General features: G+C 36.2%; 1 protein-coding gene and 1 long non-coding RNA gene across 4 annotated transcripts in view; one reads left to right on the top strand and one right to left on the bottom strand.

Moving 5' to 3' along the window:
* The window catches only part of LOC101801794 (rho GTPase-activating protein 42), a 168,629-nt gene that overhangs the window by 133,284 nt on the left and 7,776 nt on the right, over positions 1-27,569 (top strand). For all 3 annotated transcript variants that reach the window (XM_072032761.1, XM_072032762.1, XM_027467816.3), the window contains 12 exons: positions 338-416; positions 1,417-1,456; positions 2,626-2,688; positions 4,489-4,563; positions 5,265-5,349; positions 5,774-5,832; positions 6,647-6,752; positions 11,258-11,417; positions 14,061-14,205; positions 17,018-17,398; positions 19,268-19,424; positions 22,838-22,900. In XM_072032761.1, the coding sequence (XP_071888862.1) occupies positions 338-416; positions 1,417-1,456; positions 2,626-2,688; positions 4,489-4,563; positions 5,265-5,349; positions 5,774-5,832; positions 6,647-6,752; positions 11,258-11,417; positions 14,061-14,205; positions 17,018-17,398; positions 19,268-19,424; positions 22,838-22,900 (1,413 nt within the window). The remainder of the gene's footprint in view (positions 1-337; positions 417-1,416; positions 1,457-2,625; positions 2,689-4,488; positions 4,564-5,264; positions 5,350-5,773; positions 5,833-6,646; positions 6,753-11,257; positions 11,418-14,060; positions 14,206-17,017; positions 17,399-19,267; positions 19,425-22,837; positions 22,901-27,569) is intronic.
* Positions 401-27,483, bottom strand: LOC119715022 (uncharacterized). The gene is made up of 4 exons (XR_011806536.1): positions 27,436-27,483; positions 25,798-25,841; positions 25,545-25,619; positions 401-3,492 (listed from the first exon to the last, which is right to left on the bottom strand). It is a non-coding gene; the product is annotated as an uncharacterized lncRNA (long non-coding RNA).

The following is a 27,569-nucleotide window of genomic DNA, read 5'->3' as shown; positions in this document are numbered from 1 at the left end:
TGCAATGTGAAAGTTTCGTCAAGAGAGAGAATATGAATTTTGAACTTGTATTGCAGTGGTTAGAGCACAACCTGCAGAATGAACAGTTTTTTGAATCCTCTAAAGCAAAAAACAAACAAACAAACAAAAAAACCCACCTGCTTCAAGGCAGTTAGCTTCAGTCGCCAAACCTAAGATACAACATCAAAGTGCAATTTCTAGGCAACCCTGTTAGGACACATTTCTTTTGACTTATTTTGGATGTTCTTTAGGGGATTTGATGATTTTAACTCTGATTTTGGTTACTGTTTGAGAAAAAGAAATTAGTAACTTCAGTATGTGTATATGTTTTTGACAGACCTGGAATCATCACACTACAAGCTTTTTCAGAATCCAATCGAAAACTGTGGCTTGAAGCTATGGATGGAAAGGAACCTGTAAGGATATTTGTCATTTTATTTTATTTTTACAGCTTTATGACACGTGTTAAAGAAAGAAGCCAGTATACATTTTAGACATAAAATCTGTTACAATACAGTACAATAAAAGCAAATACAATTCTGTTCTTCATAAAACACAATTGCAAATGCACAGTGAAGATAGGTACAAATTAGTGAAGTTAGAACTATTAATGCATTTAGACCTTTATTTATAGGTGTGGGTTTTTTTTGGGATATTTAGTGTTTCATAATAGTAAGCCAATTCTTATATAAGGTTTGTGGTTCAGATTAAATTTGCAAAGTGATGGTTTCTACCAGATTGGTAAAGACAAACTATCTTTTAGGCAGTGTCATGGAGTATTGGCAATAAGTAACATCTTGAAAAGCACTGCAGAGAGTATAAAAATGTGTTGAAACCTACTAAGAGACAGGTTTATCTGAGATTTCTTCTCACTCTTAATCAGCTCATGAAAATATCACTGAATGAGGTGATGCCAGACCTTTACCCAAGGAGAAAAAAATGGTTGATTGGTCTTATAAGATAAATAAGTGTTACAAAGCTTCCTGCTTGACTGAAACAGTGCAGAAATTAAATCAGTCTTTGTATTGATATTTAACCCATTTGCAGTCTGCATATCTGACTTCTAACACATTTTACGTGCCTATAAATTTAATGTTTATCCCTAGTCAATCCCTAGAATCTCAAGGCCTGAATACGTTTTTGGGACAGGTCCTGCTGGCTGTACGCCTTCTCCCCAGAGATGCAGAACATCTGTGTATTTTACTTGGAGTCCAGCTGTTCATTGTTGCCCTCTCCACCTACTCAGTTCCTAACAAGGGGCTGCCGGGGAGGAAGTGAAGGGCTTGGTTGGCTTTCCCATAGCAGCAAGCTAATCATGTCACAGCTGCTTAAGAGCTATCAGCAAACGCAGCAATAAAGAATTTAAAGCTACAAACATTGACATTTCATGTTGGTGTTTTGTTTTGTTTTTTCCAGATCTACACACTGCCAGCCATTATTAGCAAGAAGGAAGAAAGTAAGCACTTTATTTATGAGGACCTACTAAATATTCCAAGATTTCTGTAATGGCCTTATTTCTGGATGTGTGTGAGAGACAGACATTATCTTTTTTAAGTTTTCTTTCTATTGCTATGAAGATACTTTAAAGTGTCTGTTGGATTACCTGATTGGGACATATGAAAGCACATCATAAATTATATGAACTGTGTGAAAGAATTCTCCTTTTGTATTACTATCAAACATAAATTGGAAGAAAATTTGATTTGGTCAAAAATGACAGTATATTTAACAAATCTGCAACAGATATATATCTGCAGTCCATATGTAAATGTAAAATATTATGCCTGTGTGTTGAAGTAATATCTGAATGTATCACACCTTTTTGTTTGTAGGTGTATATGCATCCATTACATATACACTGAGTAATAAAATGAGTATATGTAGAGACATTATGAGATTTATCTATGTGTAATTGTATTATATTAACATCTGTACACAAATATGTAAAAATATTTTACATAAGTTTGGGTATACATAACAGAGAAGGAGAGAGAGATGTGTCAGATATTCCCAGGTGTCTTCACAGGAAGTATATCTGAGACTCTGGAAATCTACAATTTAAGCCAGCATGTCTGTTTTTTTATGTGATGGTGCTATTTTAATGGTGACAAATATGCTGCTATAAAATCTCTATTTAGTTAGGTAGAGCAATTAGTGTTGAAGATAAAAGAATTAATGAGAAATACATTCACTCGAAATAACCTCAATAATTAAAGTCAATACCAAAGATTGTTTTTCCCATGTTACCACTTTAGGAGCAGTTATGTGCAAGGAACAAAGAATATTGTTGTATTGAAACCAGTGAAAATATTCTGGTCATAATGTTAAGTCCTCAACTCTTAAAACCATTTCCCTCAGTAGAGGGAAGGGAATTCAGTAATCTTGTAAAGGAATGACCTTTCAGTTCTATGTGTATTGATTTCTGGGAAAGATAGTAGAGTCTTTCCCTCGTCATGATGAGAAAGTTGGATTTTGAGTGCTAAAGGTATATCTAGATTATGGCATTATAGAATAAGTATCACATGGATAAATATATTAGTCCTCTCTAACTGAAATGTGAATATTGCTAAACATGGAGATTTTTTGTGTTGATGAGATGCAAAAATACTTTTCTTATCTTTCTAGTGTTCTTAAATGAAGCAGGTTTCAACTTCGTGAGGAAATGTATCTACGCTGTAGAAACAAGAGGTGTGTATTAAATCACAAATTCTGTATTAGATTATTATGAATCTTTTTTCTCAAGCAGTACTTTTTTCTACATATTTTACAGCTGTGTTTTGGAACATGTTCATCATTCAATCTGCACTTCTCACATTTCATGGGTGTGCTTTATGCTTAAAACCATTGCCACAAATTCCAACAACAGTCCTTAGCGTATCACTAAAGTGTTGGGGGTAGGGTTGTTTTGTTTTGCTTTTTTACATTTTCAATAGATTTATGTTGTTTAGACAACTTAACATACAGTTGCACACACCATTTAGTCTAGGTCTTTAATTTGTGTGCACTGAATTGTGCTTTTTCCTGATGAGGCTGAGACTCCCAACTTTGTTTTCTGGCATGAAACATAACAAACAAAAAGATGGTGTGAACACTCTTTGCTGTAACATCTTTGTTGTAGAGCCCAATGTCGATCATTTCATCCAGTTATTTTGCATGTCATTCAGTCATTTTTTTAATGCTTAGAAACTAATATATGGTAGTGGGAAAGTAGAAAAAAAAAAGTTATACTATTCTTGAGGTGGTATCTTAGAACTCACAGTAAGCTTTTTGATAGTTCCCTTTCAAACAAAGAGATAAAGGTATATGGTCTTCCCTAAACAGAGATAATCTTATTTTGTCCATCCACTGAACTCTCAGTATGCAAGTCTGTTCTAATCCAAAAGCTGTGTGATCACTCTGTGCAGCACTGAGCCCAACATAAATCCACTTTCTCAGTGTTTGTAGAAGCAGTGTTTGTAGCTTCACCTTTACTGACATGGAGATAGCATTGTTCTGAAAAAAAAAAAAGGGTAAATTACAAATAATACAGATCAGATAGTAGAATGTTGTTTTCAAATGAAAATTTGCACTTTTGGAATGGTAAGACCTGAAGTAGGAAGAAGAATGTAATTACATAACAAAATTAAATCTACATATCAGGAGTTGGTTTTGAGTATATCCTGCTGAAGATAAAAGGCTGGCATCCCTCCTAAGGGATGAACTGTTATTGTTTTTGCCTCTTTTTTTTTTTTTTTCTCAACCTACTTAATGTAGGTTGAGAAGAGGAACAGGTCATATTAAAAATTGCTTTCTGCCTTGGATTTCCAAGTACTGCTGATTTTAAAAGAAAGTTAAAGCCAATAAAATTATCATAATTGGAATCCTGAAACACTGTGTTTTGAATATCACACATCGTATTGTTTGCTTTTAGTATCTGTGCTATTAAAAATAAAACAAACCTGAAATCTATGGGTAAATTGGGTCTTGATTGTTTTTATTTTGTATGGAGACCCTTGCATCACATAAATTCTGAACTACAATGTTCCAGCAGTATACGATTTATGTTTTTATTTTGGGTACAATTATTTCTCTGATAGATGTCAACCAATTCTTAATTGGAAAGGGTGATGTAGATGCATAATAATTCCATGGAAGTCTAGGCAAGACAAACTTGTTAGCATGCAATGTGTTTTAAGACTGCTTTGGGGTATTATTTTTCACTTTTGCCAGTTACCCTCTTGGTGTTTTCTAATGTGTCATTTCTATGCAAGGGTTTCTGTTAATATAAAATTATTATTAGGATATGGCATGGAGTGCTGTGGATTCAGTGGAATGCATTTGTTAGTATCCCAGAAGAGAGCTCAATAGGATAAAGTATTCAAGAATGTAATTTTACAATATTCCGTAAATAAATTTAGATGGTTTGAAAACATACACCAGGGAAGCATCAATGTATATAGAAATAACCACATTTTCCCTATTTTCATTCTGCTTGTTTTCCCAATATAGGTATCACCATTCTGGGTCTGTACAGAATAGGTGGTGTAAACTCCAAAGTGCAAAAGCTGATGAATACCATATTTTGTAAGTAATTTAAGTGAACCTTTTTCTATAACATGCGGCACATATACTATGATCCCTTTTGCCCTTTACCGTTGTACCCAGAAGAGCGTGTAGTTTTTAAAATTTTAAAAATTTACAGTTTTGTATGTACACTTACTACCACTAAATTGACTTTGCAGTCTTAAAATGAGCAGTCTATCCAACTAGATTATTGTTTGCATTATTATTCAGTTTCTCCATGCAGTCATTGATATACATGAGCAAGTTAGTGATAAAATGCATTTCTTCTTTTAACATTTAAATTCTATTTATGGACATCTATTTGGTATTTTCAAGAAGTGTTCCAAAGCTTAGTTCTGTAATGCAGAATAATTCAGCATAGTAGACAATTATTCTTGTATTTCACTTTTCATGCTAGTTTGGCTGTCTGATGCCCGTCTTCAAATGTCCAAGCCAAATAAATTACTAATTCTCTTGGGCTTACTTTACATCTTGGAATAGTGCATATACTTAGTGTTTACAGGTACTAAGTATGAATGCTAAATTATTCTTATTAATACTTTGGCAGGGATTAAAATATTTCAAATTGATTGAATTGGTAGTTAATCTGGCTAATAAGTAATCACATGATGTAAATGAATAATCTGTTAGCTTCTGTTTTGCTGCTTTTCTTGTCTGTCTGTTAGTCAAACCATAACAATCCTAATTCAAATTTCTACCAGCCCCTAAATCTCCTCCTGATATGGATATTGATATGGAACTTTGGGACAATAAAACAATAACAAGCGGACTAAAAAACTACCTCAGGTAAGTATGATGAGCAAATCTCAGTATACTTTTTATGGCCCATTAATCTTTTGCCTGTTAGTATCATACTACGTTTATTTTATCTATTAACATAGATAATCATCTCTTGTATAGATGTAAATTTGGTAGAATATAATTAATTGCATATTTTTATGTAAAATCTTTTGTGTAAACTACAAAGCATGTTTTTTTGAGTTTTTCTTTTCTGACTCCCTCAAGCTGTGTACCATGATATTTCATGGCATCATTGCTGGAGCAGAGTAAAAATCTCTGCAGAAGTGATAATAAACTATTTTTTTCCTAAAAAGTTGTTGGTATCTTCACAAGCAAGATACTGGGCTATCATAATGGCACCTGTAAAACCTGAGCAGACTTTGAGTGATGCATTGTTCCTAATGTTCTTTTAAATATTTTTTACCACCAGGTGTCTTTCAGAACCACTGATGACATTCAAGCTGCACAAAGATTTCATTGTTGCTGTTAGTAAGTAAAATAATAAATACGCTTTCATTAAAGTACTATCATTTCTGACCTCTAATCTCCTCAGTTATTATCCCTGTTTTTCTCCTTGATGTAGTATTCAGTAATCCAGGCAAGGATTTGAGTTCTTCCATTTTGCTGTATATGACAACACAGTGCCACGTGAAGCACACAAAACAGAAAAGGCATACTAGGTGAAGCTGTTCAGTGGTTTGTTCTGATCTTTTTAGAGATTCTATGTGACTGCTTTCTGCATGAAATTTTAAATCTTGGTTTGTTTGTTTGTTTGTTTTACAGAGGCATTCTTTTATATCATTCATCCCTCTCATGCAGGGATCTTTTTTTTTTCGAGCTTGCCTTGAGAAATTGGATAGGAGTGATAATTATCTCCTTATCACAAATGGAATAATTAGAGAGAAAGATAGTAAAATTATTTTTCTAACAACTCCAGTTTAAAATTTGAAGTCATTTTCTCATTTCCTCTTACCTTGATAAAATACACTCAAGAATTTTAGATATTTTAAATATCAAGAAGTAAAATCTTGGATTCCACTAAGTACAACACTCAGTCAAAATTGCCACAGATTTTGTTGGCTTTGGTATTGGTGGTAACTGTTTTTGGCAAGTTGCTTGAAATCCAGATTCCAGAATGCTCTTGTAATAAATATAATTGAATTGTACTCATCATTTTGAAGGCTAGTTGTTTTTTGCTCCCTGCAATGCATGTATGTATTGGCATACAGGCACTGCTGCCATTTTTAGTCTCACTTTAGCACATGTTCTAATTTACCATCAATATCTGTTTTCTGTTTAATAGAATCAGATGATCAGAACTACAGAGTTGAGGCAGTGCATGCGCTTGTACATAAATTACCAGAGAAGAACAGAGAGATGCTGGACATCCTTATCAAGCACTTGGTCAAGTAATTCTTTATTTTTCTGTTTCATATTATTATAAGTTGTGATCATTTTTGCTTTTAATTTGTCAGTGTTGCCTAATCCATTAGGGCCGTTACGTTAAGACAGTGCCTCTTGAAATTATATTTGATTTCTGAAATATAGTTCTCAGTGTAGCTGAAGGATGCTTATTGTAGAAACAAAATTAAAAAGAAACACCATGATGATTCACCAAAATGACTGTTTATGTATAAAATAAACTTACTTAATGTTTTCATTCATAGTTCCTACTAACTACAGGAATTGGAACTAACTAAATTTGAGAAACATCTAAAATTATGCTAAGGTTGACAAGAAATTACTGTTTAGGCCCCCAAACTGTTTCAAAAATCAAGACTAGACTGGCCCTTCATGTTTGATCTTATTTTTATCTGTAACAACTCTGAGGTGAAATGTGCTTTGAAAATATTAATTTGAAGGATTTGTATTTATATTCTTGATAGCTGTATAAATGTATCCAAAGCCACTTTTGAGTCTCCCCAGTTTCGTCAGCTTCTCTTGAGTCTTAACCAAATATCACATGGAAAACATTTTCTATTTATTTGATGATCTTTTGTCTCCATGGAATTACCCTTAGCATGCGCTCTGAGACAAAAAAGACAAGTTTTTGTTATCTTCTATCTCTCTGTATAACTAGCTATGATTACATACCTTTATTATGTTATCTTATATCCTGTTTCTGCATCAAACTTTATTTATATAAGTTTTTTAAATGTTTTGTCATTTTTCACCAACTTTTGCTGAATACTTTTACAAATCTGTTATTATTTCTTAGTTAGGATGCTTGGAATGTGGATACTGAAACAGCAATTTTTTAGATAAGGTCCACATGATCGACATGTAGAATATGTTATAAAGCACTCCGTATTGTTTTAGTTCTATTCATTACGTCTCCACTTTGTTTTGCAATTTGATCACAGCTTGAGCCACCTCCACCTGCAGTACACTGCAGTGCAGCCTAATGCAGTTTTGCTTTCTTTCGTGGACTTAAGAACATTGAAAATTTCTTTGGTGGAAATTATTTATCCCTTTGTGTTTTTTGTCCAAGGAGAGCTGTGGAATAATAGGGAACTGCTGTGGGTGCTTACACTGCAAAAGCTGTTTAGGCAGACCTTGCATCTCATTAGACATGGGGAGACCCAGAGAACAGGAAGAAAACAAGTTTCTAACAAAAGAGTTATTTGGTTAGTTAAAAATATTATATTTGCTGCTTTCTAGAACCCTAAAAAGTTAGGACTTTTAAGGAGGAATTAAAGATTTTGTAAAAGCTGCTAGTCTGAAGGCCACAAAATTGAAATATATCTATCTAGGAATTGACTTGTAGGCAGAATTAGTTGCAGGCAAACATTTGTTTCTTGACCTCTTTTCCTGGACTCTTTATTCTCACTGTTACCTCAGATGCATTTTCAAAGAAGAGCATGTCTGCAGTATTCCCTTCTTTAATTGTTCTCTTTAGCTCTTGCCTGTCTCAACTTTGATGTGATTCACATTTCTGATAAATTTAAATCTTTTGGATTTATTCTGAAAACTTTCAGTTTGTCTCTTGCCAACATTCAATTCATCCCTTCTAATTTCTCATAATTTGCCAGCTGTTGTTTATGCTAGCAATTCTAATGATCCCGAATTCAAAATTAGTCTTTTGAATATATTGGTTATTTTTCTTCCTTCTCTTTCCTACCCATGTGGAAATTTTTCAAGGAACAAAATAGAGTGCATAACTTTATGTAAATGGATAAATATGAAAAAATCATGTTTTTTAATTCTTTTGTTTAAAATCCTATTTCAAAATGTATGTCCTTTTACAGCATTTATTTTTTTCTGTTCAGTTCCTTTGCATATGCTCTTATGTCTACATAAAAATACTATGCATTTAACAGTGCCTTATAGGAAGAGGATATTAGTTTTCTTCCTTGGTTTAGGTCTTAAGGCCCTTAGGTTTCTGCCTACCTTGACTTCGGTGTCACTGTGCACAGTTAAATAGGATCTAGATGTTGTAGGATGGAGCTCATACTAAAAACAATCAAAACCAGCAAATCCTGAAAAGCACTCCGAAGAGAGGTCATGCTGCATGATTATACACTCAGTCAGCAGCTAGGCAAGGACTGGAGGTTTGGTGTTATTTTAAGATAGGAAACTCATTTTTTTGTTGTTGTTTTTAAACCTTCCTAATTAAATTATCTGCCTTTGAAGAATGGATCATTCTTTGGTATAATTTAGTAGCACCATACCCTTCTATAGTAGATAGCCTGCAGCCTGGTAGTATCAGAGATTTACTGGGGATACATCAAAGAAAGAGATTTTGAGGAGAAAGCAATTGCACATTAATGAATGTCTTATGGCTACCCAAAATGCATGATTGCTTTGGCCTCTACCTATTCAGTAGCCCAGCAACAGTAGGACTAGGTCAGAGGAAAGTGGGAAAGTGGTTATCAAAATGATCCATTTACAGGCCTGTTTTTTTTTTTTTTTTCATTTTTTTGCTAGAAATTGAGCCTTTGAGATGCTTTGCAGAAAGTCCTTTTTGGTTACAATGTTATTAAATTCACCCTTCCTTTTATTAGCCAAGCTACCAAATTTGTCACCGAGGAAACGCAAACACAGTACAAACACTATTTTCTGTCCTATGCTGTAAGACTATGTTTGTGTAAGAGACCTTAACAATTATTGTGCAGCACAAAGCAGACTAACATTGCATAGAGTTATTTTTTTTTTTAGGTTTTCTAATAGACTTAGAGCTTAGTTATTCAAAATTACATTTCATTAAGACACTAGTGGACTTCCCAAACACCCCTTAGCCAAACATAAGATCTATGACAGAGAAACTTACATGGAAATAACTGGCTAAAAATATGCTTTAACAAGGTAAAAATTTCCATGATTAGGCTTCCAAAAAACAATCTCTGCCACTGTGTCTAAGTAAAATTTTGGGATGCTTTTAGGCCTAACTTAATGAAACAAAATAGGAAATGTAAGAAGACAGGTATTTATTTTTCTGCAGTTCATATCACATTATCTCCTGTACAAACCTCTTTCCCATCTTTCTCCTGATTCTCAGTGTAAATAAGGTGCCAAAGCGTTCCTGTTCTAATTACGAAGGCAGTATTTACTTCATTATAGAAGTAATTCTAGTCTAGTTCACCTCTCTACCCAGATAACTCTATTGTTCATTCCCTCATTCAGTGTACCACTAGTGCCTACTCGACTGTGAGACCGAGAGAGGGTAGTCTGTGAGTCCAGATATGGGTTTGATCCTGATCCTTTCAAAATTTCCCAGCAGCTATGGGAAAATCTCACAGTCTTTTTGTCACTGGCTTTCTAATCTGTAAAGGGATAATATTTGTGTAATTTGCTACCGAACTTTAACATCAGACAGATCATTTTGCTAGAGTTTGTATAACATTAAGAACACATCAAGATACCTGAGAGTTTTATTGGAAGAAAAGCATGGCAGATGTCTCCATAACTTTGATTAATGAAGGCTGTCAGAGAAAAACAGAAGATATGGTTTGCTCCTACCTGCTACTTCCACTGTTTTATAGATTTCACTGTTTCTTAATTTTAAAAGGTACAAGGGTTATTTTACTTATTTAAGAAGTGGGTAAAATGGTGTTTATCAGTTTGACAACAGTAATAGATAGAGCAGTGAGAAGGAAGAGGAAAATGTGAATGTGTGCCTCTATTTGGTAGCAGATTCAGTAAGACTAAGCATTAAGGCAGTTATGAAAAATTCACTTGTCAAGGTATTTCTCAGACATGTAAGGCAATGGGGCAGCTGTGACTGGGGAGTCACTGCCACTTATTTTGAAGAATTTATGATGATACAGATTTTATTCAGTAAATCTTATTTGTAAGGAGAGAAAAGTATTTTGAGGATTACTGATAGATGGCTTTCATGGCTTTTTTTTCATGGCTTTTACAAGGCTAGTGTATTTTAAAGGCAGAAGATGATCTTTTTGAGTTTTATCTATACCACAAAAACAGTGACACTGACCCCACTGCTCCTACCTTTTAGACATAAAGATCCAATTGCAGTTTAAGTGTTTTCAGTAACTAAGTTTCTTTCATTTGCATGAAAGCTAAGGTATACAGTTAACCTCTGTTTTCACCCAATATTTTCAGTCATTTGAATAATTAATTTTCTGTATAACAACTGGAGATAGAGAGGTATCTATGGCTCCTAATCTTTAAATGGACTGGATCTCTCTGTGGCTACATTCAGAGATGTTTCCTTTTCCCTATCAGTTATGTATGGAACTTAGATACTTACTCTACGAAGACTTGCTTCTTAGCCATTAAATTATTGTAAGATTGGAGCCTTAATGGAAATACAGTACTGCACTAGCTTTTAACTCTAGTAAATTTTAAAATGTTAAAGTATTTTTAAAGGGGAAGCATGAATGTGAGATTTTGCCTGTTGGAATTGTAGTTTAGCACAATTATTTAACTGCATATCATTTCTGTTCATTTAAAGGGTATCATTACACAGTCAGCAAAATCTTATGACAGTATCCAACCTTGGTGTTATCTTTGGACCAACTCTGATGAGAGCCCAAGAAGAAACCGTGGCTGCTATGATGAACATTAAGTTTCAGAATATCGTCGTTGAAATTCTGATAGAGCATTATGAAAAGGTAGTAGGAGATTATCTGAATGTTTTGTGATAAAATGAAACTGAGATCTCATTTTCATTGCCATCCAAAAATTCTTCAGGATTGTCTGAATTCAGCATTTGTAGAAGGTTATTGATAGAAAGAGTACCTTTTTCCTTGCCCTTGCTATGGATCGGTATTCGTAGCAAGATTTTTTGGCTATGAAAGGTATAAATACAAGGGATAATCTCCTGTGCTTTGAGGGCATAGTTCTGAATCTTCATTAGCTTTCTGAAGATTGCTGTGTCCTTCTCATATCTAGAAACAGAATGAGAAGAGCATACTTTGCTCTTCTATCTCTCACGCTAGCAGTATATTGAGGTTCATTCTGAGTGAACTCATGGATTCTCCTGCGTGTACACTTTGTGCATCAGCACAGAGTCTTTCTGACTATTACTGTCTTTTGGGGATATGCTATCTTCACAGTGGAGGTTAAGTCCCACCATGAAACCCCAGCTATCCTTCAGTTCCTCTTTCCAAAAGCAGCATCAGTGGGGATTCCCAGCAGAATCCCCAATTCTACATGCTCTGTCACTTTTCAAGTGTGTAGATACTAGATCAAACTTGTAAAAAGAAAAAAAAAAGTTTCTTAGGTGACCTTTTATCCCTAGTTACAGATTTTTAACCTATCAAATCTTTGTGATTTGAACATACGGATGTCTCTAGGTACTTCTTTTCATCTGAAGAAAGGTAACCTGTGACTCCATGGTTTATTTTGTTTTCCTCAAAGAGACAGCAGAAGTACATCTCACACTCATTCCTGGAACACGGAATAAAAACTTTTTCAGGGCTTAAGAAGGAAAATCTATGAAATGAGAAGAAGTTACTTTTAGTCACTACCATTTCAGGAATCAGCTTCACTGAAAGGCTTCCTAAGTTTTGTTGTTGTTGATTTATTATTTGATTACAGAATCTGGCAGAATAGTCAAGACCTCCTTTACTTAATCCTCAAAAGAAATAGTATTCTTAAGGTATTTTGTTGATTTATATTACCTTATCTGACGATTAACAAAACAAAGTGAAAGAACTTTGGTTTTATACCATTTCACATTACTCAGCTCAAGGGCAGTTGAACTGGTTGGTAAGTAACTACTGACAGTACTGCTTTATAATCATCAGTTATATTTCAAAAGGACTCATCAAAACTGGTATGACACTGGTGGTCTTCGTACATGTAACTCCAAACCATACATATTACATTTCCAACACTGAATTTCCTCTCCAGAAAATCATCAGCAAATTCAACACAAAGACCATGACTGCACAACTAAAATCACCCTTGCTCTATTTCTCTGCATCAAGACATGTTTTTTCACTGACATGATACTTACCAATTACTACTATGTTTTTAATATACTTCAAGAGCATCTCAAATCCTCTGTTAAAGTATTTTCTACTATCAAAGTATATTTGCTTTCATCCACTTTTTGAGTGGCACAAAGGTGTCTTCTCATTGTTCCCTTCATCCTGTTCTAAGAGTGCCCTATTGATAGGGAATCCAGAAGTCCTTGCAGAGACCCATTTTGCTTGGTATTTAACCTGCAATGCTTGGCCCTTGCTCCTTACACTACAGAGACTGAACACTTCTGATTCCTTCAGTAGCTTAACAGAACAGGCAATCTTTCTCTTCTCCATCCCACAGAACTAATCACAATTCCTTCCACAGAATTCTGTAAGAGATACTTGATAGAGTTTACAAACACAGTCTACATTAGGAGGAATAAGTGAGGAAGAAGATCTGAAAGAAAAAGAAATCTTTTGGTTATATTTTCCTTTTCAATCTTCCTCCTAGCCAGTTGCCATTTTTACTAGAAGTATACCAGATGATTTTTAGGGTCTTTCAACACCTGTACTGCAGGTGTGGTGAATATTGCAGAACAGGTGATACAAATGAAAGTCACCTAAATTAAAGTTGCCTGGCATTATTCTTGTTGGCAGGCTTGCTGTTCTCATCAGCAAAGAGTTGTTAAAACTTTATGTATACTTGTGTCAGATCTTGAAAAAAATTGGTGTTTTCTATAGCAATGAAGTACAAAATTGACCAGTGATAGCAGGGGTACAGGAAAGGTAAAAATCAAGAGATGCTCCAAACCTAAAGGGCGATCCTCATGAAACTTGACTTCTTTGACAAAATAAAGTAGTTTTCTGAAATCCAAATGGGTTTGAAATAAGTTACAATCATGACTCTTTTCTGTGACATACAAAAGCTCTCATATGAACATAGAGAACAAAATTCAATCTTTCATAATTTTTATTTAACAAATATACTTCTTAGGCAGGAGTTAGTAGTAAGTGCTTATTGTAGTTTCACGATTTAGATTGTTAAGCACTTCATAACTGGGACTAGAAAAAAAAACATTTAAACAAATATTTTTATATAATTAGTATAAGTTTATGTACAGCTTGTTTTTCACTAATCCATTACTGTTCTTCCTGGATTGTAAAATCAGATCAGAATAAAGCATGTATTCTCTTAATTTACACTTCTACAATGTGTGAGACTATTACAGCATTCATTTCAAGAACAGCAATTAAGAAAAGAAATGGATTATTAATGGAAGTCTAAGAGTACCTCTATTGTTTGTCTTTTCTTCCTTTTTTTTTTTTTTTTTTTTAATCATACAGATATTTCACACTGCACCAGACCCCAATATTCCTCTTCCCCAACCTCAGTCCCGTTCAAGCTCAAGAAGGACAAGAGCAATTTGTCTCTCCACAGGTCCACGTAAACCCAAAGGAAGGTACACACCATGTCTAGCAGATCCTGACAGTAAGTTAGTGCATGTTGACTTGTTATCTTCCTTTTTATGTCTTGCCTTTTAGTTATCCTGAATATCCAGTAAATATTGTATTCCAATAATATAAGCATCACAGATGGGTTTTCATCAGCTTTTTAACCTCTGTGAGTCACAGCCACACTGCTAAATGACTGCATTCCTTACTTCTCTCAGAGGAGAAAGAATATTTGTTTTTAGTCAATTCTTGTATTGCATACAGTATTCAAAAATATTTTATAGTAGACTTTATAGTCTAATCTAAGTGTAGCCTGCTTTGAAACTCCACAAAGTTCACTGTATGACATTCACCTCATTTGCTTGTAAGTTGATTGTTAAGGTTTGGAAGCTTTAATAAATGCAATTTGGTCAAGGTCGGAGATCAAAGCCATTACTTGGCTTTTTTCACATGCGTGAAACTGTGGTCACTGGTTCAAAGTAAACCACTGCCTAGGTTGCCAAAACCACTGAAACTTTGTTAGTTTTACTGGAATAGAAACAAGCGCTCACATTTTTGTGAGAAACAGCATACTCATCATATGACAGTGTTTAACAGCAGGGAGCTATGTTTGCAGTTAACAGCTGCAAATGCGTATTAATTTTCATGTAGAAGTGACTATTTAAAAAGTTGCACTTTCTTTTTCATCCAGTGGACCGTCACTTATTACTTACCTGCCTTACCGTTAAGAGGTTGAAACCATTTGAAACTGTACCAAAGAATAGCTTGCCAGCTACTGCAAGAGATTTCCAAAAGAACTTTTGTCTCCCCTATTTCCTCAAGGAGATTTACGTTAAACTAGTACAGTAAATGAATCCACAGTTAAGATTATCTGTTCTGTAGGTTCTGTATTAACTCTCAAGTCTGTAATGTTGGGAAATATATCCATGCTATGCTCTTGCATGGATGCTGCATTTTCTATATGTACATATATGTTACATACTTCCTGATGATGAGAATTTAAATGTTGAATTAGAACAATTGCTGTCTACACAATTGCTGTCTACACATCAATTCCCTATTTGAATGACATGGGATCCTTAGAGTAAGAATTTACGGAGGAGCTGTCGCTTATAACTACACACCAGAAGAGAAATTTAGCAAGTTTCAACTTTCTTTCACTGTGTAACTTTTTTGCATTATTGTGGGGCAATTCTGTGCAAGTATTTTGCAGGGCATATGCAAGCACAATCTTCTTTATTCAGACTCAAACCTTCTACTGGTGGCTGGACTGGAACTAGCCCTGACCCAGGAACTCTCAACATAGGCTTTGCTTGTTGGCTCAAGTTCAGTATTTGCTACACAAGTTCCAGTTAAGATATCTCATTTGTGCCTGGAAGGGTGAGGCAGCAGCACAAGTATTCTCCTTGCAGAGTATCTCTAGCTGTGCCAGAGACAGATAAGAGAGAGCCCTGGCTTCCAGCAGTAGCTATTTCTGAAGTGCTAGATGGTTTTGTCATCATTTAAATGAAGGATGGACATTTAACTATATTTCAGGAATTTAAGGAATTTTATATGCCAGCAGAACATGAAGTATAAATGCCAAGCTGTAGGGAATGATAGAAAATGTATCTGACAAATCTACACTCCAGCCTATCTTGCAATTTTCAAGAAACTAATGGCCTGTCAGGAGTAAGTTAGGGCACAATCTCATCTGGAATACCCATGTTCTGAGCAGAAGTAGACAGAATATTTCAAATTACTGTTCCAGTGGCACTACTGTTTTCACACCTACTAGGCAAGGCACTGGTGTTTGTGAGTATTGGCAAGTGGCTTTAGTCACCTGTTGCCAAGGACATTGAAACTTTTGGAGTCAAAAGCATCTGTATCACGTTATCTTATAAATACTATGTGGATAAACAACACTGTGTGGATGAAAAATGTACGTTCCCTGCTTCTTCTGAAATTTGTGAGTTATATCTCCTAGCTGTGGGGAAAAAATCTTATTAGAAACTAGCATATGAGTCACTAGACTATTACTGCATTTTTATGAATCCAATCTTTAAGATAACTCATCTCTCACTATACTGTAGGCCAGTGCTTCCTCATTTCTGATGCGTGTTCCTAGCCTCATATCAACAAATTTCTTTAGGATGTTTCCACTTCTTGTTGCACAATATCTTTGAAAATAATTAGATCAGCACATTTTTGTGTAAGTAGGTCAACTTCTCTAATATCAGTCTAATTAAATAAATTAATCAAATGTTCAATGTTAAAGTTGTAAATAATGGAATGAGTTCTCCTTCTACAGGACAGGGATTTCATGAAAGGTATGATGATTCAGAAAATATCTGTGGATAGACTTATGTCTTAGATAGTCTTAGAGAGACTGCCAAGATCCTCAGCAACTTGGTAAACAAAGTAAAACTTAAGTATTTAACTTGCTGGCAATAGAGTTACGCATTTCAGAACATAAATGTGACAAACACCACATTTGCTTTATTAAGCAAAGTAAGATACTTGTTAAAAGATATTGTGACACTGGAACTGTTTAATTTCCTAATGATATATTGTGGGCAGTTCTTTGAAAATGCAAACTTTTTTGTGAAATAGCACCACCAGTAGATCATTATGTTCATCCGCTCTAGAGAAATATCCACAAAATGCAGCTTTTTGAGGTTAAAGATAGGAACGTGTGAAACCTAGAGCAACTAAATTGCTATTTTGTCTTGAGAATGACTGTCGATGGAACCACAGAATTTGATGACAAATAATGTACAGGGGGTAAAGGTGGCATGAGAGAAATGTACATGGTAAGACAATGTAATTATCTTTTTATTTCTCTTTCTTCTCCCCTCCCTCCTGCCTAGGTGACTCGTACAGCAGCAGCCCAGATAGCACTCCCATGGGGAGCATTGAATCTCTCTCTTCTCACTCCTCCGAGCAGAACAGCACCACCAAATGTGCACCCCCACAGCCCAGGGAGAAATCAGGAGGGATTCCATGGATTGCCTCTCCCCCTTCTTCTAATGGCCAGAAGAGTTCAGGCCTCTGGACTACAAGTCCAGAATCCTCATCAAAGGAGGATGCAACAAAAACAGATGTGGAATCAGACTGCCAAAGTGTAGCTTCTGTCACTGGACCAGAGAATGCCTCTCCACCAACAGATCTGACCAAGAAGAGTTCTTACAGTCTATCCGAGCTGAAAAGATCTTCAGGTTCTTCGCTCAGATCAATTCCATCAGCTGAAGGTAATTTCCAAGGTCTTTTAGGACATCATTGTGTTTACTGTGAGGTATCAGAAAACATGAGGTGCATCTGAAAGCTAATGATATTCTTTGATCTTGTTTGTTTATTTTTTAACTATTGTGGTGTGTTCTTTCACTTTTCAAACTGCTTCTGGCATATTTCTGTTGTCATCTGTAAAGTTCACACAGCTTAAAAGATACCATTTTTTCTCCGAATTTAGAGTACTCGCTGTCCTGCTGTGCTTCACTGAGGCTACTAACTTGCAAGATGATTTCTGGCTTATAATATAGAAGAGTTGGTAGCTATGGTTTATCCCTGTGTCAGAAGAACGAATCCTTGCAACATGATTGATAATGATCAAAGCTAGCATTTAAATTTAAAATCCATTATGCTTTATGTATCTAGCGAGTAACAGCTTTGTCTCTGCTTGTCCATGGCATGAAATGTACATCTGAAACCCTCCTTACAGAATAGTCTTCATTCTGCCATACCTGCATCTTTTTGTTATCCAATACAGCAAGCAGAGTAGCTTGAACACAAGATTATGGCTGAACATGTCTGTATATGGATGGACATGATGTTCAGGAACAACAATGAACTTGCAAACCCACCTTTAGGAATCCAGTTTCAATGTGAAAGTTAGGAAAGCAGTCTTCCTGTTCAGTCAAAGAAGGATGCTGATTTGAAGAACACCCTCCTAGCACCTAAGAAGCACTTGTGTTCCAAACAAACCTGTAGAAAGGGTCCTTACAATATAGAGAAGGCTGAAATTAGAGCTTCTTAATTTAGACACTTGCTTTACCTCTGTGAGTACACGAGATAATATTGATAGCTATCTGGAAATTACTTTAGAACAGACGCTGTCTTGAAATGTTTTGGATTATGAAGATCAACAGTCAGCTCTGAAACAATGAGCTCCAGTGGACAAAGTATTAGTGCTGAGTTTGCCACTGAGCTGTCAATATGATAAGTAATAGAAGTACAGGTAGGGTAAATACGTGTTTGTGTGGGAAGCACTGAAAGTTAAAGAAAGTTCTTTGCCCTGTATCCCTCATGGTGTGTACAAGTTTTTTCCTACGACTCCCTTATATGAGCAAGTGTTAATTAATAACAAGATTGATATAGGTAGTGTTTTTATAATTACAGAGACCTCTATATTATAACTGCCCTTAAAGCATCATTAAGCATCTGTTGTTCTTGGGAATAAAGAAACATAGAAGTACATGTGGATTCAGTTACTGTCTTGCAAGTGTATATGCAAACAAAGTAGCAGTCCACAGATCAGCTTAAAAAGCACGAGAGCATACCTTGTGTTCATTAAAAGGACTTTTTCTCTGTACAATACAGACTCTGCAGCTATAGGTTTATCAAGTTACAGTAACAATTGTTTTAGGAAAGTTTAATTATTAGTGCTTAATATATTTTTTTTAATTTAAAAGCTTCATGAAGCTTCTGTGAATACTGAAATATTAATTCTTACAAATTAATATCATCTCATTTCTTAGTGAATACTGCTTTTAGCAAGACTTTGAACAAGATGACTTCCTGAGGTGCCCTCCAACATGAATTTTTCTACAGTTGTATGCATTGTACTACTTTATAAATGTTGAGGGGGTTTATTTTCACTTTTTGTTGAAAGTACTATCTAACCATTTAAGTGCAATGTAACTTTTTAGCCTTTACAATTTTAATCTAATTTTGCTGCTGGTCCTTTTCTCCTAGCTCTTTGTCTGAAAGGCTTTTTCTTCTAGTAAGTACTTACTTAGTAAGTTCTTTCTCTCTATTTTGCTTCTTAAGAAAAAATTATTTGCGTTGCATGTGTTGTGAAATAACTTCAAATTAGCTTTAATATTCCTTATTGCTTTCTTTAGGTAACAAAAGCTACAGTGGATCTATACAGAGCTTATCTTCAACAGATACCAAAGATACACCAAAGGCTCCAGCAAACCCTGATTTGCCTCCCAAAATGTGCAGGAGATTAAGATTAGATACTGCATCGAGTAACGGTTATCAAAGACCAGGATCTGTGTAAGTCAAGGCCTATTGCAGTTTTGAGTTGTTACAGTGTTGTCTACTATGAAGGGATCCCAAAGAGCTAGTATAAATAGTAGAAAAAGCATCCATGAATACCTGATTTGAAATTTTCTTTATGTATTAATTATTTATCTAGCTTCATTAAAATTGTAAAGTAAACAAAGGAGACACAACACAGACTGCTAAAGTCAGTTGAAAGACTCCCATTTACTTCATTAGACTATTGATAAGGTCCCTAATGAAGACATGGATCTTTGGAAAGTGATAAGTATTATTATCTCTCACTCTTCTGAAATTTAATATTTCAAGGAGCACAATTGCTGCTTACTGCTCATGCCGTTATGTGAAGAAGATCATCAGATCATATTACTATAGGTTAAAAATTGGAGTGAGATTAAAAAAAATCTGAAATTTCTTCAGTTGTTGCATGATCAATAGTTGAGATCTTTGGTGTGTTTTTTTTCTGACGATATTTTTTTTTCTTGAGAGGAAGATAGTTCTAACAATAGAGGTTATAATTTAGCTGGTTGAGATTTAGGTTAGCAATGATTCTTAGTGTTTATAGCACAAGCTTAAGAATTAGAAGATCATTGCTGTAATTTTGACTGTCCCAGGCCTTCTCTAGTGCCATGAGCAAGTGATTTCCATAATCACTGCAGAACACCAAGAAATTTTCCAAATACTGGAGGAATCTGTTAAGCCTCTTCACTTCTTAAACTGGAAGAGATGACAGTAGCTATTTCACAAATTGATGTGTCTTAACTTAAACAGAAGTACAACAGCTCAGAGTTCAAGCATGAAAATAACAGACTGGAATAACAAGCACGTCCAGTATATCCATTGGTCATCCATGAATATAATTTTAAACATAGCGTGCTAAGGTTTTCCTACTTGCTGACTCAGCAAGGCTCTGGAGCACGTGGAATTCAGTGGCCTAAATTAGGTTATGCGCTTAAGAATTCTGTTGAATAGGGATTTAAATGCAACATTTTAATTTCCTTTGTTTTTCTAAGTGAATCATAGAATCACGGGATGGTTTTTATTGGAAGGGATCTTAAGTATCATCTAATTCCAACCTCCCTGCTATGAATAGAGACACCTTCCACTAAACCAGGTTGCTCAAAGCCTAATCCAACCTGATTGTTTGATGTCTCACTGACTGGTAGCATAGCCTTCTGGTGTGTCAGCCACTCCTCCTAGCTTTGTATTATCAGCAAACTTGCTGAGGGTGGACTCTATCCCGTTGTTCAGGTCACTGATGATGTTGACCTAGACTGGACCCAGTATGGACCCCCTGGGGAACAGTGCTAGTTACAGGCCTCCAACTAGACTCTACACCACTGATCACAACCCTCTGAGCTCTGCCAGTCAGCCAGTTTTCAATCCACCTTGCTGTCCACTCATCTATCCCACACTTTCTAAGCTTCGTTACAAGGATGTTGTGGGGGACAGTGTCAAAAATCTTCCAGAAGTCACATCCACTGCTCTCCTCTCATCTCCCCAGCTGGTAATGACATCACAGAAGGCTGCCAGGTTCATCGAGCATGATTTTCCTTTGGTGAATCCATGCTGACTATTCCTGATAACCTTTGTCTCTTCCAATTGCTTGGAAATGGCATCCAGAACAAGTTGTTCCATCACCTTTCCAGGGACAGAGGTGAGGCTGACTGGCCTGCAGTTGCCCAGATCCTCCTTCTTGCCCTTTTTGAAGACTGGTGTGACATTGGCTATCATCTGGCACCTTTCCCATTCTACAAGACCTTTCAAAGATGATAGCAAGTGGTTTGGCCATCATACCTGCCGGCACCCTCAGCAAGTATGGGTGCATCCCATCGGGGCCTAAGGATTAGTGTGCATTGATTTTGTCTAGACGCTCTCTGATCAGATCCTCCTCAACCAAGGGGAAGTCTTGCTTTCCCCAGACTCTCTCCCTTACCTCCAGATCTGGGATTCCCAAGGAGCAGTCTTGGCAGTAAAGACCGAAGCAAAGAAGGCATCCAGTATCTCTACCTTCTCAGCATCCCCTGTTACAAGGGCACCCACCTCATTCAGTAGTGGACCTGCATTTTCCCTTGGCTTTCTTTTACTATTGCCATACTTTAAAAAGCTTTTCTTGTTATCCTTGACCTCCTTTTCCAGTTTTAATTCCAAATGGGCCCTAGCCTTCCTTGTCTCATCCCTGCAGGCCCTGACAGCGTTCCTGTATTCCTCCCAAGTGGCCAGGCCCTTTTTCCACATTTTGTAGGCTTTCTTCTTGCCTTTGAGTTTCTCCACGGGCACATGGGCAGCACAGAGGCCTCTGGCCACCTTGCTCTGATTTCTTACTCTTAGGGGTGCACCAGTCTTGAGCTTGGAAGAAATGGTGTTTAAGTGTTGACCAACCATCTTCTCCCACACTGGGCAGTTCATCATTTTCTCGAGTCCCTGCCTTTGCCTTCTTGGTCTGGGCTACATTGCTAGAGCTCATTGGCAGCAAAGACTGAGGCAAAAAAGTCATTGAGTTCCTCAGCTTTCTCCATATTCCAGGTAATCAGGTCTCCCGTGTCCTTCCAGAGAGGGCCCACAATTACTCTAGTCTTTCTTTTATCACTGATGTACCTATAGAAGCCTTTTTTGTTGCCCTTGATGTCCCTGGCCAAATTTAATTCTAATAGGACTTCAGCTTTCTTAACCTGATCTCTGCCTGAATAATTAAAACATTTTTTTAAAAAATATGTTTCCTTGTCTTTAGATGGTTAAAAGTGAAATTAGTTATCAAGGTGTGCATCAAGCATGGCATTGCTAGCCAGTTGAGGGAAGTGATTGTCCTGCTCTACTCTGCACTGGTGCAGCCTTACCTTGAGTAACGGGTGCAATGTGGGGCACCACAATATAAACAAACAGAAAATCATTAGTGTCCAAAGAAGGACTACAAAGATGGTGAAGGGTCTAGAGGGCAAGACATATGAGGAGCAGCTGAGGTCATTTGGTTCATTCAACCCAGAGCAGAGCAGGCTGAGGGGAGGGCTCATGGCGGCCTGCAGCTCCCTCATGAGGGGAGCGGAGGGGCAGGTGCTGAGCTCTGCTCTCTGGGGACAGCGACAGGACCTGAGGGAACGGCATGGAGCTGGGACAGGGGAGGGTCATGCTGGGTGTTAGGGAATGGTTCTTCATTGAGAGGGTGGTCAGGCACTGCGACAGGCTCCCCATGGAAGTGGTGATGGCACTGAGCAGTTCTTGGAATTCAAGAAGCGTTTGGACAGTGCTTTCACACATGGAGTCTGATTTTTGGGTGGTCCTGTGTGGAGGCAGGAGTTGTACTCAATGATCCTTGTGGGTCCCTTCCAGCTCAGAATATTCTATGATTCTATAGTCTGTGTGTTTAATTAATGAGCAAAGTATAAAGCAAGATGCTTCCTTATTTTCAGAGTGGCTGCAAGAGCCCAGTTGTTTGAAAGTGCTGGTTCACTTAAACAAGCTTCTTCAGGACGGTAAGTATCTCATACTGTTTAACAGCTTGTAAAATCCTTTGTGTTTTTCTGGCTCCAGAGATTAAAATAGAAACATTGGAGCTTTGTTCTGTGTCTTCAGGACAGCATCATGTGGCATGCAAAGCTGTCTTGGTTTGTTAAACTTATCCTTTCTACAGAAGAACACTAAATTTCATATATATTAGTGACCTGTCTATACTTTCCTGTAAGGAAATTGCAGTGAGAGATGCTCAGATTAGTGAGCTGCCTAAGAACACAGCTACAAGAGTATATTAACAGTATGAGGGCACTGTATTTATTCCATATAGCTGCTTGTATATACATACTTGCAGCAGAATAGTAAACCTGCTAGTTTATGATAATGTGCTTGTGTAGTCAAGTCCTGAATAACAGCTGCTTTAGAAAGTTCAGGATTAATTTATTGAGGATCCCTGTTATTCCCATCACACATCTCCTGCCTTACTACTTATCTGGAGAAATTGTTGTCCTTTCTTTGTGATAGTCTGCAGCAGGAATTACTTACATTTTCTTTGTAATTATATACATTTAGTTGGTGGATTTGGCCTATTCGTACATAGAATGAAGCTAGAATGTTCCTATAAGTGTTCATCTAGGAAGCAGTACTATTTTGCATTAACCAGACGACAATTAATAGGCTAAAGCAGATAAACAAATAATTGGTTCTGGGGAAAATCTCTCTCTCTTTTCACTGTCCCTGCATTTCAGATTTTTTGAGACAAATTGTATGTTTTTGTTCATCATTCTACTTAGCGATAGCACGATCTTACTGGAACTGTTGAGCAATGAAATGTTAATTGAAGAATCCAAATATATTAATAAAATAGCATAGGTGTAAACAAAGATGCCAATGTGCGCTGAGATGTATAGTAGTGGAATACAGCTGTCTTATCTGACAGATCTAGCAGGGGAGAGGAGAAAGCTGACCTGCAAAGGCCTGCTGATTTTGTTTGAGAGAAGTGGTTTACAGGAATCAAGGCTGTTCTTGTTTTGCGTAGTAGATGAACTATAAGAAGACCAAAGAAACAGTGCGATGGTGAATGGAAAGGGATAAAAAGAACAGGGAATTAATTTAAGGAAGAAAAGTATAAAAGAAGAGACTGGAATGTTCTTAAGCCAGTGACCTAAGCCGAGAGCAATGACTGCTTCACCAGTACTGCATCATTTTACTTCCACCTTTGTTCCTTCTCTCATTTTGTATTGCTCTCTTCTTGTAAACTCTATCCTGATGTTCCCTCAGAACCTGTGCCATCTCTATCTGTATATAAAAAGCATGTAAGAAGCCAAAATCTGATAAAGGAAAAATGTAGCAGCTTGATAATGGATATGGAGAGCAGATAAGGAAGCAGAAAATGCTGAAAGACTTAATAGCTCCTCTACTTCAGCCTTCCTAAGAAAAGCAGAAGAGCAACAATAACAAGGAGAATGGAAAATGAGAGGTCAGCAAGCAAAATGAGGAAGAAATAAGAAGCAGCTCAGCTGTTCCTGTAATGCTGCTCAAGTCTGACTGAGATTTTGCATTTCAGAGCCGACTCATATTTCCTTCTCATGCATGCTATGGAGATGAAGCCTGAGTTGAGTCCTTAGTATATTCTTTTTTGCTCTGAATTCATGATAATTACATTTGATCCACCAACTAGAAAGGCCTTCTGTGTTCCTAATTCTGCTGTCTAACGAGTATATGCAGGGCAGAGTATAAGACAGAGAAACTGTTTTTAAGCTGGTCTGATGCCAGAAATATTTAAGTCAGGACTGTGTTGACCTCTGTGCAGGGGTAATTTATGCTGCTATACATAAATGGTTTTTAAATTTATAGCTACTGCTTACCTTACATTACTACTTACAAAGTAGTATCTAAGTAGCTTCATTCTGACTTGAAGCATCTGTTACCTGAAACAGTATTTCATAATCACCTGTACAATAGATGGATCAAAAGTATCTATGTGGCTTTGCAGTCTCATACTGTCTTATGTATTCCATCAGATAATTTCAGACTCAGTGCTTTACCACCACAGTGACCTGGACTGACTTAATTCCTTCTTCCAGGTAGTCTTTGCACCACTTCATTCTGACTTTGAGTAATGCACTGTCTCAACTATGGAAATTGTATCCCCACACATTTTTTTCTTTTTTAAAATGATTAGTCATTATTTGGGCTGGCTGTTACCAGTCTTTGTATACACTTGCCCTTATAGTGGCATCAGTTTGAATAGGTTTTTATAGTCAGAAAGAGAAAGGTTGACAGTCCACGGTACATGTTTTAGGATTGGACAGGTAAGACCAAAATACAATGCCCTGTCCAGCCTGAGCTCTCTTTTTCCTGTTTTCAGAGTTACTTTCACTTCTCATTCATCCCATTCATTAACTCCTGACATCAAGTTTATTAATTGTCCATCTCCCATACTGTGGTATTAAGGTACTGTGCACTCTGGGACCAATCTTTGTTGGGGACTGAAAGAGGTGAAGAAATTTTCTTACTGGATTCAGAAATATTGCCATTACCTAGCCTGAGATTTCTGTATTACATCTTCTATACAAAAATGCACCAACACTGACTTTGATTTAGAGGTGCACATAAAATGAGAAACTGCATCATAAAGGATTTTCATTAGAAGAGAATACATACAAAAGTAGGGAACAGGAGCTGGTGACAGCCAGTAGCCCTGGCTTGGCAGCAGGATCTGTGGGTACCAGGCTGGGACTGTAATAGGAATAGAAAGGCAACATGAAATCCTCTAGTTCCATACTTCCCTCCCAACCATATGATTAAATACTAAATATTTCCAGTCATACTTCTGTTTTTATTTTCATGCTATATTTTGCATTTCCTTAAAAAACTGGAATACTGTTTCCAGCCCAGCCCAGCATTTTCTACTTACTCATAAGTCTACCATTTCTACGAGTCGACAAACTTTTCTTCTTCCTGCAAGATAGTATTAACTGATGAGTCATCTGAAAAAAATTCATGTGTTTTCCCTGATTTGTTCATCTGGCTTCTGTCTGTGTCTTTCTAGACTGAAAACTTACTATGGCAGGAGCATAATTTTAAAGCTTATTTATAACTGTTAAAATAGGTTATTAAAAGTACCTCAGTTGTTGTTGACCATGTATAGTCAAGTAAAATAATTTCTGATCTGATGAGTACCAATCCTTTGACTACTAGTATAAATTTGTCATTACGGTCTCAAAATAAACATTATAAAAGGTAGTAAAAGGGAAAATTGATTTTTCTCCATTGGATTCTATCCATTAAAAATCATGGAAAGCAGAAACTTCTAGGAAATGTGGGCACCATTTTCTGATTTTTTTTTCTCTGAAGTCAACACTATGAATTACACTCTTCTCAGAAGGTTAGCATCATCTTAAGAGAACCACAATAGATGACGGTGATGTCATCACATGCTTTTTAATGAGCAGACTTGATTGCAGGGAGGAGAACACTAACACCATAAGAAACAATATCCATTTTCATAATTGCACAGAAAAAGTTTCCCAGGAGTCTGTGAGCCCTTTTCCTTAGTATTGCTTTTAGATGGATAGGGTTGAAGTGAGCAGCAAGACAAAGAACCTAAGTTCTCAAGTTGGGTGTGGAAGGAATAACCAGGGGCTTGAAAATTGCTCCAGAAGTATAAGTAAATATATAAGTAAATATTCTTAGGCTTTGTGTTAGGAGCAAGGTAGTGGGAAGATAATGTGAAGAATCCAGTAATTCAGAGCTTTTCAGAGGGTGATTTTTTTATACCTTGTGTTTGTCTATCTGTGTATTGCCAAATGCTGGGTAGTTTTCTCTTTCCCAGAACTGAGCAAATCAGAGTTCATGTTTTCTTTTCTTCTTTTTACTTTTAAGATAAACATATTTGGATCAGGAAAAATTAGAAGCTGAAAACAGAGTAGTTTACTAGACATACAAGCATACAGGAGATAATTTCATTTTACTAACTTTCTAAGGGCACTAAAAAAAACATGCCGTATTTTGAAAATAGCTTGGACAATTCTCCCTCATATACATATTGCTATTCTGTTTTACAGTTGCCTTCAATGTCTTATATCACAGTATTACTCAGATGTTCCATTTTTAACATGGGAAACTGGCTCAATACTCATGCCACTAAGTGGTGAGGTGCCACATATGATCGAGTGCAAAATTGTTCCTGTGTTATAGTAAATTCATGACCGATTATCTGATTAACATTGTCATTGTATTCATTATTAACAGTTATTCTGCTGTTTTATACATTAAAAAAAATCCTTATTATGCCACATAGGAATTAAATGTGTTTTGTTGTTTTGTTTTGTTTTGTTTGTGTGTTTTTCTGAATGTTAACAGTCTGGGTCAGTATATTATAGAACATTTTTAGCACTCTAATTACTCATAATTACTTTAATAAAATAATGATCTTGGATTAAAATAATTTATATTTTATTTATTTTATTATTTATATTATTTATATAATATATTGTATAATTATTTATATTATATATTATAAATATATATTATGTAGAGTAACAAAACTTACTGATTTTTTTGTCTGTCTGTCCTGTTTACTGTAGAAGGCAAGTTCCTCATAGCAGTGACTGTATTTCATGGTGAATATATAGTCCTTGAGTCTATGTAAGATCAGGGTCCCAGTCAGAACCAGTAACTGTACTT

Source organism: Anas platyrhynchos, chromosome 1, assembly GCF_047663525.1.
Source record: "Anas platyrhynchos isolate ZD024472 breed Pekin duck chromosome 1, IASCAAS_PekinDuck_T2T, whole genome shotgun sequence".
NCBI lineage: Eukaryota > Metazoa > Chordata > Aves > Anseriformes > Anatidae > Anas > Anas platyrhynchos.
Note: the sequence above shows the minus strand (reverse complement) of the source record. Positions and strands in the feature narration are given on the sequence as shown.